Here is a 12,655-nt window from a genome sequence, read left to right as displayed (position 1 = left end):
AAGCAATATATTTTTTATAGAACGTCTGTGAATGTAACTTAACTAATTTAAATTATTATATAAGTGACTAAATATAATAGATTTAAAAATGAGCAATACTTGTGCCAATCAATGTAAAAGTCCTAATTATGATTAATAAAGTTTTTAAAATATATTATTGAGAAACATATTTAAAAGATTGCGATACCCAATTTAATGAATTAGTCATAAAGACAATCACTCAATGAGACAGGAATTTACTTGAGAGATAAATGCTTCTCTCATGGTCAATTTTATGTCGAAAGGTTATGAGCCGAGCATCCAAAAACACTCGGATGAGAATAATTCACAGACCGTCTTATTATTATTTGTTCAGAGTTCTCAAGAGTGACAAAATTTATGCAACAACTTAATAAACAAGTATTAAAAAAAAATATTACTTCTAGCATTATGATTGCGCAAGTTAATGCATTATTGCCTATATCTGCAGCATGCGACCTTAGCCTTGACGATCAACATAATAATTTGCGAGCGTTACTCAAGGATTTTTTTTAATTGCGTCTTGTTGCCAAAGTTGTACTGTGAATTACCGCTAATTACGCCGTTGGGAGGCTTCTTGGGCACGTCACACCAATAATATATATCAGTGCCGTCGGGGGTGGTTCGTCTGGGCGGATATTGGGGCACTCCGCGGCGCCCGCGTGGTAGGGTGCAGTACCCTTGGATGTCTCTCCTGGTGGTCTCCAAAGAAGCAGGCTGCTCCGCTTCATCGTCTCCCTCGTTTCCGTTGTAATCTTCATCTTTAGTCTTGACGCTCTCCTTAGCGTCCACCTCTTTGCACTCTATATTCTTGTTGATCTCGATAGTCTTCACCATTTCCACAGATTGCACAAAAGTCTCTGTAGCCACAACTCTCTGGACCTCTTCGCACTCCTGCACCACATAAGTATTCCCCAACAGTTGATAATTTTTGATTTCATCAACACACGGCAGTTCTTCCTTGCCGTTCACGGTGATGATGGAAGTCGGATCTAAATCGCAGATGCGACCCATCTTATTATCCACAATCTCAATTGATATGTCGTCGATTTTGATACTTTTCAAATTACAGTCGTTCAAAGACGCGGCGTCGTCCGCCAACTCGTATTCTTCCTTATTGCTTTTAGTTTTGGCAGCTTTCTTAATCTCTCTGGACTCAACGACGGGCACGGCGTTCGATTTCTTCGCGAATCTAGATCTAATTGTAGTCTTTTTCTGGTCTTTATTAACGATTGCAGTCTTTTTTTCTGGGGCGGTTTTTGGCTGAACCTTCGCTTGTACTTTTGCAGGCGCTTTATATTTTATTGCAGGCTCTTTGGGTTTCACTTCTTTCGGCTTAGTGATTTTCGGTTTGGTTTCGCGTTTAGCGACGGCGGGTTTGACGTCTTTTTTGGCGTCTTTTGCTTTTGTCGGGGGTTGTACTTTGAGGGGCGGCGGAGCCGGCACGTCTTTCGGCTTTTCTTTCTTAGGCGTTACTGTGATCAGACACGCTGGAGTCTCGTTGGCGCAATCTTCGTCTCTCCGGTACACTTCTGACATGTCACAGGAGGGCGAAGTCGCGGAAGTGCAGCAGCATCGAGGGGGGGAAGCAGGACGATTGGAGCTTGGTTGCTCTACAACAAAATAAGAAAAAAGAACCGATCACGCACCGACTACTAAAGTACTACGCGATTAACACTAACAGGGGGTGGTAATAGAAACAACAATTTAAAAAGGAATGTCGTCCTGCTTCCTCCCGATACATGAACGATTTTTTTAAGACACGTAACACTCCGTTGTCCATGTTGTTTCTACCCAAGATACATACTGGATAGTGCCTTGAAAATAATAATGTTCATAGAACCTACCGTCTCTGAGATCGCCGGCTTCAATTTCTGAAACAACGTTAGCCAACGAATCCAATCCTTCGTTTTCTGAGCGACTCTTCGCCCCCGCCGATTCGTAATTCTTGGTCTTCCATCCTCCGCGCGAGTAGTTGTTCAGATTGGAGCTCGGGTCGCTCAGACGTCTCTGAAACGAGTTTATTTAGCAGATGACGCAGTGTTTGATAGCAGGAAAATCCTAAGAAAATTGCGTCATACCTGATGGCGGTACACGTAGAAGTCGTCTGGGTCTTCGTCCCAGTCGCTGTCCCACATGTCAGTAGCGCAGAAGCCCGGCTCCGAAGTAGGTGTCTCCACTCCGGATCCTTTAGGTCTGCTCACTGCCATCTCAGCGTGTCCTTTGCCTTGAGGACCTTTCATGCGCACAAATTCGCATCTTTGTCCACTCCCGCCTCCGCCAGATAGAAGACCGAACGTCATGCGCTGAGCGACCTTCGAGCTTAGAGATGATTGCTGCAAAAAACAACCTTGATTATTAATCATAGAATCCATTTTAATACTTATACAACATTATAGTATTATAATCAATAAAACGCGATTAAAAATCTGCATTATTTAATATAAAAAAGACTTACTGTAATGTATTGACCATGGCCATGTCATTGAGATAATTACGATTTATCGGTTGACTTGTTACAATCTTATACTACTATTATATTATCTTACATTACTAACTACAACAACAACTGCAATGATCACATGCATAACCATAAAGTATTTTAAATATATTATGTATTAATATATTTTATTATTTATTTTTTCAGGAAAATTTCACAACATCGAAGACGCTTTGGACGTTAGCGTATCTCGCAATTCTTCTGTGAAATATGATATGGAATACGGTACGTCAATATGATAACTTAAATGTATGTGCATACGCATATACGACCGCAATGCGATTTTTATTCTAATTAATATGTACATACTGTAAAGCAAATTGTACATAACTGTAACTAGCACACAGTACATATTTAAATGAAAGCGTAATAAAGTATGGAATATTTGTATGACGTAAATTTACAAAGCACACTCATCTTCATGTGACAGATATAAATAAGTAATACTAATGATGTGTCATAATATGAATGACCCATAATCTAACATATGTATGTATATATTATACATAGATTTTCAGTTAAATTTTATAATTTTATTTTAATTTGACAGTCCATTATTGCTGTTATAAATCCATTCAATGAATTAGTTGAAATCATAATTATTTCATTGACAGTTAAATATCATACCATTTTGATATGGTAATGCAAGTATACGTGTTGCGACTATCAAACTGTTAGAGAATCGTACAGTTAGCATAATAGTATTTTGCTATATATTTCGCTTCGTCCATATTGTGTAAATTTTCCAGTTGAAGGTACTGAAAAAATGTAGGAATGTGACTCATGGTTGCAAATATCAGATAAGGAAGTAAACGTCGCATGAAAATGGCAATAAGATTCGATATACTTACGTTCATTTTCCCAATCGGAAATTGTCAAATATAGCGGAAATTTAAAAGAAAACTATTTCCTTATCTTATATTTGCAAACAAGCGTTTATTGTATTAAAATAATATTTGTATACTCATATCTAATACAAGCAAACATTATGCTCAAATCTTGTAACTTATACACTTGCAAATAAAAGCAAATTTTATTTTTATATGACTCTTTGTCAATATGAATACTTTTTGGAGAATTGAGTTATTTTATAATGCTATAATTGTCTGATATATATATTTTTCATATACGTATGTACATATTTATTATGTAAATGGATGTACAGAGCGTAACAATAATCTTAAATGTGAATAAGCTAACCTTACTTTTAGAGCAATATTGCTTAAAAAGACAATTTTGTTTACATATGTATGCTATAGCAACCATACATCTCCAAGCTATTTAAATAAATAGATACTCCATAGTTACTGAAAAATAATAACAATACCATTTTTTAAACGTTAATCTACTCGTAAAGAACCAGATAAATATAGAATATCGTATTGAATTAAAATAAATATGTTATGGTTTTAATGTCATTGATAAAACAAATATAAATAGAGATAAATACACATATAAATAGAGATAATAAATAAATATAAAATTATATATGTAAACATTATCCGATTATTTATAATTGGGAATTGATTTTAGCACTATACAGGCCGATGGCACAACGTGTGTGCCATGTTTCAGCCGACAGTTACTGTCTGGTGACACAACCCCTATGCCACTTATTTATAAAAAAAATATTAAAATGCAAGGATCCTTAACATATTTACTAAAATTTAAATGTAAATATTTTTTAGTAATTCTTAAAACAATTTGCAATCATTTTGTGAAGTTTAACCATGTATAGTGCTAATGTCTGATTACAAATAATTTTAAAAATACGCGTTTCAATCTTGCACGTTATTTCGATACTTCTTTGCGCAGTCCCAGAGTATTAAAATCATCGCTTTAATCTAAATTTTAAATAAAATAAGTCATTGACGATCCGAAGTTCACTGGTGTAGATGTGGCTCAAAAACAGTCGCATTCCTAGGGTCTGAAGGGGATTCTTTCTCAGAAACACTCTTAAGCACTCAATTTCTTTTTTTATAAAGGATTTAGAACGATCCATTGTTATCATTGGATGGGAAAAGATTGCCACATTATACAAAATTTTAGCGCTCCTAAAATAAACGGATATTTATACTATCTATAAATATGTTTCTTCTAGAATAGATTTTTTATATCCTTTCTTAGAATTTTGGTGGTAATTTTTCGCATTTCATACCACAAACCCCACGAATTGTTTTATGTATTTTTTTAAATATTGACAATGTGAGAATTTAAATTTCAATCTGCCAATATTTGCCTTATTTTAAGAAGCTTATTTCAACAACTATGTTTTAATATCTTGACAACTATATTAAGTAGACTAATATTATTTTTTTCATATCATAAAAGTGTGATATTTATATTACAGATACATACTCTCAAAATTCATTAAATATGTTATTTTATATTTTTCTCAAAATTTATTAAAAATGTTATTTTAATTATTATTACAAATCTGACCATTATGACTTTTTACAATGTGTCATGATGTTCATAAACAAACTAAGTCTAACACACACTCTTTAACATATTATCATACGATTAAATATTTAAAAAAAAAAACAATTATAACTCGTTGAGAATCTGGATAGTTCGTGCAAGAGGAGCGTTCTCAAGCGCTGACGTCTTGGCTGCGACGGTTGAGAATAAAGGACACGATCGCAACTTTCCGGAGCACTCTTAGTGCTATATTTAATAGACGCTATGCCGATAATGCTCCTAGCAAAAAGGCACTAGAATATAAACACGGATACGATCAGTAGTCTCTTGTAGATATATTTAAATTATATTTAAGAACAGTACGTATTTTGTTTCTCTGGGATTCCAGACATGGAGCCATTTTCGACGACACTACGAACTAGCGTATCGTACTGAATGCGAATCGCCAATAAATTGTTGGCGTACCATGCGTTCCGCATAACATATCATATCTGTATGTACCTATAATATGGCATTTTTTTTATAATCTTATCGAAAACATAGTATCACATCAATCACCCGCGTTTTGCTTATTCCATTAAACAAAATAATGGGAGTAAAATAATATGAACGTCGATTCAACCAATGTAGGTATATTGCTCGATCGTAACGATGGAGATTTATACAATTAAGATATATCAGCACTTTGATTTTTATGGGTGCAGTACGGCGCCGACACGATTTTATTGCTTTTGACGTGGAGTTTTAACTTCTGAGAAGTGATTCCTATTGACCAAAAATCGATTTGAATATACTTTTATTAGCCCTCTTATATTAGAATTCCTTAATCATATCGGTAAGGATAGCTATCATACTTTTAAAACATAGTGTAATATCGAAATGCAGACAAACTATGGAGCAATAAGTGAGATGTGATGTTTGTCTGTACTTATTCTTCTGCTTATTTTCTCCTGAGAGATGAGTTGGCTTAGTTTGTGCTTTGGACTTGACCTAATAAAAGTTCTAAAACTATAATTAGTTTTAGATTTGGGTTTGAACAGTAAGGCCGGTTTCACACGTGCCGGATGGATTCACCCGGCACCGGGCCGGCGCCGTTTACAAAGCTTTCACACGTGGCCGGTCTCTGGCCGGTTTCTGGCCGGTTTCTTCCCAACCCGACCTATACCCCGTCAACTGGTGCCAGCAATTTAGGATTAACGGCTTCACATAAGTCCTTCCACACATTTCGCGTTATTTTTTTATTTTTGTATGTATTCTACTAAGATAATTAAAAGAGATTACATTAATATAATTAAAATTTCGAGGTCTATTTCTTCCGCTATTGCCTAAACACGAGGAATATATTTAATAATTTTATTACAAGATACCACAATCACTGTCAACGGCCCGGTTCATGTTTGAGTTTTACCCCCACCACACTCAACTCGGTACCCGACGCCGGACAGTTTAGTGAGCGCGGCCGGCGACAACCCGGCAGTCAGCGTCGGGCCGGCGCCGGGTAGATTTGTCCGGCACGTCTGAAATGATAGGTACTAGCCCATACAACACCATCCCCACTACACGGCGCCGGCCCGGTGCCGGGCAAATCCACCCGGCACGTGTGAAACCGGCCTAAATGAACGTTTCGCAACTGTCAAATTGAGTTTCATTGACAATGTCAAAAAGTGTTCAGAATTGTTCTATATGAAACAGTTACCAAAAAAATAATGGGGTGCTAGAAAGACAAACAGACGGGAAATATAACGTTGAAATCAAGGCTCGTCAAATGCATTGAGGTTTATGGTAACTTTGTTGAAATATAAACAAATCGGTATAAGTCAATGCAAAATTAAACTAGATTTTCTAGCCTTTGTATATATTATATGTAAATATATACTTTCCAGATATGACCAGATAATTCCAATGTTAGGACAGTTGGGGATAAATATCACGTTCCATAAACATTTCCCTAATAGCCAATATGATGATCTCACTTTAGAGTTCATTCCCACTACGACCGGATTATCTCTAACTTTGATCATGCGAATTTCCGACCCAGACTTAATCACCCAATTTATCGTCTCGGCTATTGAGTTCAATTAATTGATTGCTTCTTGACAAGCATTACTTAAAATGAAAAGTCCGGATTAGACAATTAAAAAATTAAAGAGCTTTAACTATATTTTAGTAGACGTCCTCCGTAATTTGACATATAAAACATGATGGTTTAATTAACCCAATTATCAACTCTCCGTCACCTGGTTTAGGGGTGGAGGTGGAAAATCGACTCCAAAAGAGAGTGTTAGAAAGCAAACACTCCGCAATTATGGCGAATTGATGGATTGCTCGAGGCCGCTCTCGGGGTACTAATCATATTAGATTTTCACCCCATCATCTTTTATGGGGCGACGCTCCGAGGCCGCGCTGAGACACCATGAGCAAATTTATATACACTGCGTACTTAATGTAGATATAGAGCGTCCGCTTTTAGTATTTTTATGCTCGGGGAAGTAAACTCAAAGGTATATACATTCTACGTGTGTAGATATACGATGACGGTGGAAGATGAAGAAAATCCGTATCGTCAGTTAATTGACGTCTAGTCTCGTTTAGAATTTTGCGTACGCCATCGAGTCGCCGTCTAGATCTAAATTGGTTCTAACGGATTCTCGTATGCATATATACATATAATACAATGTGTTGTAGTACAGACGACCCACATAGTATACATAAATCATGTGCATACTACTCGTACCATACATTAGCTGATTTTTCTCCGTATGTTTATACGCACATTAGTATACACATTTGAAATTTTCTTAGCAGATTGGGGTCAATGGTAAATATTCAATTATATAATACATAAACATACAAAATGTGATCGCATATATTATATAGCATAACTTTAAAATTTAACCATTAATTAGAATAAGTAAGACTTGAATGAAAATTTAAAAAATATTTCCATAGGTCATATAGACGAATCAGCCTCAATTAATTTATGTCCATCACTTTAGCTTTACTTTATTGATTCACACATTTTTCGCCTACACTGTATACACCAATTCAATAAATATATACATACGTTTCGATGTGTATATATTTTTATCATTAAACGATCGCCAGTTCCAAGTATATGAATTTTTCATTCGTTCCATTAAAGTGAACTAATATTGATTTTTCAATCAATGCTACGCGATGAAGAAATTTGATGCTCTATCTAAATTGGTCGACGACGCCTGAATATAATAATTGTTTTCTTTTTATATTATGCATTGTTGTATTGTATTGTATTGTACGTACATATGAGGAGAATTCCCGTTGAATAGAAAACGTATGCTCATTTATAAAACAATACGCCTTTACATAAGAACAATTTAAGTCACTCACCCTGGCGTCGTAGACCTTCTTGAGTGCATCGTATCTAATCGAACCCAAGAATATGACTCCTTGGACCGATCCTCGGCGATCACTGGCCACCAGCTCGACGCATACCATCTCGCCATCTCTCACCAGAATATCGCAAAAGACCTCATCAAAGTTGTCCACCATGAAGCAAATGTGCGGATAGGTCATCTCTTCTCCGTCACCTTTCGTATCCATCTTCCTCCTACTGGGCGAAGCGTACACCTAAAAATAAACAAACGCTATAGAATATATAAACATTCCAAATGGTTAACAATGGCACGTTTGCGCTATGCGCTAAAAGGGCTATTTCTATAAATAACGATGCAAATAAACCAACATCATGTCCGGTCATTTGAAAATGGCACGCTAGAAAGTGTAATTTCTAAATTGTGGCCGACTCTCAACGGTAGTCGCTTTACGCCACTAGGCGTTTTCAAATGATTGTTATGAATATCGTCATTTATTTGACTCATTAAAAATTTCGCCGTAACCGCATGACCGCAAGCAAATTCCTTGCTTATGCAAAATTTTATATGGATACCAAGCGCCAAAGATGCAACATCTGCTTCAAGCTATGAAGTCAGTGATCCATACCTTTACAATGACTTGAATATTATCACATCTGAGAAAAGGAAATAACCACTCTTGATTCCGAAATTGATGATATTCTAACAGTACTCCTTACTTCTGAAGATCTTCACCACTTGATGCTCTTGAAATATCTTTCTCGTGTCACTTTACAATTTTACATCACGCAATCTGAAGAGTCTCGCCAATGATAGATCATAATGAACCCAATTTTTTGTTCAGAGTTGTAAAATATATAGAATATAGACTCGTGGCATATCGATATAAATTGACTACGAGAGAAGCACTCATTTCTAAAGTAAATTATTTAGTTCAAACTTATTTATTGAACTCTTTTATAACTCAACTATATGTATTATGTTATCAATTAAATAAAATAAACATGCTATAAAGGTGTTCAGAAAAAAATACTGTAATTAGATATCCCGTTACTGAAAAAACACTACATTGTATTTAAAATCGTTTCTGAATACCTGCCTAAATATATTTTTTAGTTTTATTACAAATCTGACCATCGTACTTGACAGGCTTACTCAATGCATCATGATGGCCATTATACAAAATAGTAGTGTCAAATTTCAGTATACAATGACTAGACAAAGTATGTACTAACTGTAGTTAAAGCTTAACATGCTAAATTTAATGTATATTCTCATTAGATAATGTATGCTTTCACTATTGAGTGTGTGAACTTTCCGATATGAGCTAGTTACATCGTCAACGAACAAAATTTGACAGATTTTGACACGTTTTTATTTTTATATACGTTGGCCACAATGCGACAAGTTAATCACCTGCCCATCCAAAAAAGTTGGTAAAGCCAATAATAAAAAAATAGCGTTGCACAGGTTAGGCGCGAACGAGCGTTGGACAGAACCGTGAATACCTCATGAATAAATATCTGCAACGAATCTACTTAAAATGAGTATTATATAAATAAATGGTTTAAAATTCATTTTATATTATATATATGTATATTTTATGTTAAAAAGTATTTTTTTATATTCACTGAAAATTTTGAAAAAAAATAACAATACGTTGTCTAAAATATTAGACATGTAATTAAATATAAAATTATATTTTTTTTCATATCTTATATCTCCTTTAGGATTACCATGATTTTTGATTTTTTTAATATGGCAACTCCAGTGTACGCTATATTTTTAGTACTTTGACAAGCATTGAATAATTAGTTACATTGCTTATAAATTATTTTGTGTGTACTGTAACTGAAGTGATTTGACAGGGCATACCTTGCATAGTTGATATATGCATTATCGAAATTCACACTTTATCTGTAACATATACATACGCACTTTTTAACATACATATTATTATTAAAAATTCACAGGAAATGTTAAATTACACCAATTAAAACTAATATGGTGTACACCTTAAATAAATGAACACCATCTCACATACATTTTTCTAGCTCCTCATAGTTATCGCCAAAAACATCCTTATGTTTGGTAAGCTCGTTTTGAGGAGCTGGATGGTTTGTGCTATAGGAGCGTTTTCAAAAGTAAGAACAAGGGAGGCGATCGCAGCTCCGGGCACCCTAAAGCTCGCAGCAGAAAGTCGCCGAATATTGACGGATTATCGACACTTCCCTTTAGCATTTTCAAAAAGTGTTTTATTGAATAGACGCTATGCTCAGAATGCAGTGAATTGAAGTAAAAAATAAAAATCTAAAAAGTGTTAGTTTTTGTATAAAGGCAAATTTTAAAATAATAATATACAAGATTTATATTATTCCGACTTATTATCACAGGAACCAAAATAACATTTTAAAATTTAATGTACTAAAACCATACTAAAACGGTTTGTTTCGTTGGACTTGATCCAACGTCGATTGAAATAACTTCGTTCAGTCTGAAGCGTTTAAATTAAAGTCAATTGAATCATTTGAGAAGAGTGATTATTAATTGAAACAAAAAATATTTATAAATATTTTGTATATTCTGCTAATAATACGCTTTGTATTTCTTAATTAAAATTATTTTTTTGTGGCTTAAATCATGGCCGTTGCGTTATGAGAAAGAGAGAGCTAGCATAGAAAACCGAATCCGTGCGTGATTTACCGCTTGATGTTAGTTACTATATGGTTGGATTTTTCTATATTACCAACATGTTTTGTTTTAAACATTTAATTCACAATAAAACCTTTTCTGTTCTCCCAGTTGTTCCGAAGAATTTATGTTTTCATAATATCGAGTGCAATCGAGCGGTAGCGAGTGAGCATTGGTCAGAACATTGAACAGGACAAAACAGGCTCTTGCGGGAATTGTACAGCTTCTCTTTCGATACGAATTAATTTAAACGCGTTCATTTTCAATTTAAATATAATTGTAAATAAATAAATAAAACGTATAAACAAATAAGTAAATATTTGTTTTAGAATAAATTTGACCCCTGATAACAGTAAAGTACCCGTTCTAGCGTCGATGGATCGTGTAATTGGAATATGATAGAAATATGCGATCGATTTGCAAATTTAAAAAAAATACAAATAGCTGAAAGTGCTGTACTATAAATTTTAGGTAGAAAACTAACTTGGAGGAGGATCGTATTTGACACAAAACAATTAAATATTACATTTCAGTGGTTTCGCACGTGTACAAAGGGGGCGCAAAAGTTTATTGCACTGACAATTGGCACACGTGAGAATGACAGTCATATATCTCCACTATCGCTAGATATTGCCCACATGCGGGTACCGCCGCGTTCCTGGTTAAACCGCCAACAATTATGAATCACTATTTGAATCACCTGACCGACTACGACCATGACGTCGGTCGCTTTCGCGCGCGAAAAAAACTTACGTTTTACGTCCACATGTTTACTAAACAAATCCGGCGACACACGATTCTATTTTCGGGCACCGCTTCGATAAAAATAGAGAGCGGTTAATTTTTCCGCTGCGTTCACTTGTTGAACAAATGGCGTGCGATAGTTCGGGAAAATTTCGCGGAAATGAAAAACAGCAACAACAGGTTTTTAACGAGTCAACTCTGGGCGCCTGTGTCGGTGAACGCTACGGCCGTTGAGTGCACGCGCACTCGGTTGACCTTCGCGCTAGCTCTGTCTCTTTCGCACTTGAACAGGAACGTTCGGGCGTAGGACCGCGTGCACCGAACTCGATATAAACTAGAATTTAAATGAAACGGCGCGAAATCGCGCGTTATGGCCAAAACTCTTCATCGTTTGTTCGGTATTAGACGCATACCAATCCCCCCTCCATCTTCTTTATCTTCAATAATTGATTTGAATTTGAGATCGCAGACATAGCCGACATAACACACAAGCTGCGTTGTGACAAAGTTATTCAAATAATATAAATTATTTTAATGTTATAGTAGGTATGGTCGACATTATAATGATACAAATCGCCGTGTTTATTTTGCGGCGTACGTGTAGTTTCAAAAATATATCCGCGCCGAGTAGTTTGGATCGCTTTAGTTCGCCGGCGACCGCCGGCGCGGTCGGTCTTGTGTGTCCGCGTCGTTGACGTTTTTATTTTATTTTTACTATACACGTACATCGATAAGTAAACAGTTTACGCGCAAAGTGCACGAGGAAGAATCGAGATGCGCGAGACGCGCTCCGACGAGGTAAACAGAAAAAATAACCGATTTTCAAATTCGAAAGTGTTCGATTAGTGTTTATTATTAAATCGTAGCGGTGGTGGTGCGACGACAACAACAACAAAAAAACAAATCTTCTTGATAATAGTCGCCGCGA

The 12,655-nt window shown here is 35.6% G+C and overlaps 2 protein-coding genes across 13 annotated transcripts in view; one reads left to right on the top strand and one right to left on the bottom strand.

Annotated features, from left to right (window-relative positions):
- LOC148231903 (uncharacterized protein KIAA0930 homolog) overlaps positions 1-12,655 on the bottom strand; it is a 38,823-nt gene that overhangs the window by 3,765 nt on the left and 22,403 nt on the right. Inside the window, exons 1-5 of one of the 4 annotated variants that reach the window (XM_088192674.1) lie at positions 11,737-12,099; positions 8,309-8,548; positions 2,100-2,354; positions 1,866-2,028; positions 570-1,631 (exon numbers count right to left, since the gene is read on the bottom strand). In XM_088192674.1, coding sequence (XP_088048800.1) covers positions 570-1,631; positions 1,866-2,028; positions 2,100-2,354; positions 8,309-8,521 — 1,693 coding nt within the window. In that variant the 5' untranslated portion in view covers positions 8,522-8,548; positions 11,737-12,099. Of the gene's footprint in view, positions 1-569; positions 1,632-1,865; positions 2,029-2,099; positions 2,355-8,308; positions 8,549-11,736; positions 12,100-12,655 lie in introns of those variants that run through there. The other 3 variants (XM_088192673.1, XM_088192676.1, XM_088192675.1) reach the window with 3 other exon arrangements.
- Positions 1-12,655, top strand: part of LOC148231904 (phosphatidylcholine:ceramide cholinephosphotransferase 2-like) — an 80,546-nt gene that overhangs the window by 52,387 nt on the left and 15,504 nt on the right. For 7 of the 9 annotated variants that reach the window (XM_088192696.1, XM_088192689.1, XM_088192690.1 and 4 more), the window contains one exon: positions 2,666-2,743. The exons of 1 other annotated variant lie outside the window; for it this stretch is intronic. In XM_088192696.1, coding sequence (XP_088048822.1) covers positions 2,734-2,743 — 10 coding nt within the window. In that variant the 5' untranslated portion in view covers positions 2,666-2,733. Of the gene's footprint in view, positions 1-2,665; positions 2,744-12,371; positions 12,526-12,655 lie in introns of those variants that run through there. One more of the 9 variants, XM_088192697.1, reaches the window with a different exon arrangement.

This window comes from Plectrocnemia conspersa, unplaced genomic scaffold, assembly GCF_051122295.1.
Source record: "Plectrocnemia conspersa isolate PC_06_02 unplaced genomic scaffold, ASM5112229v1 ptg000009l, whole genome shotgun sequence".
Taxonomy (NCBI): domain Eukaryota; kingdom Metazoa; phylum Arthropoda; class Insecta; order Trichoptera; family Polycentropodidae; genus Plectrocnemia; species Plectrocnemia conspersa.
Note: the sequence above shows the minus strand (reverse complement) of the source record. Positions and strands in the feature narration are given on the sequence as shown.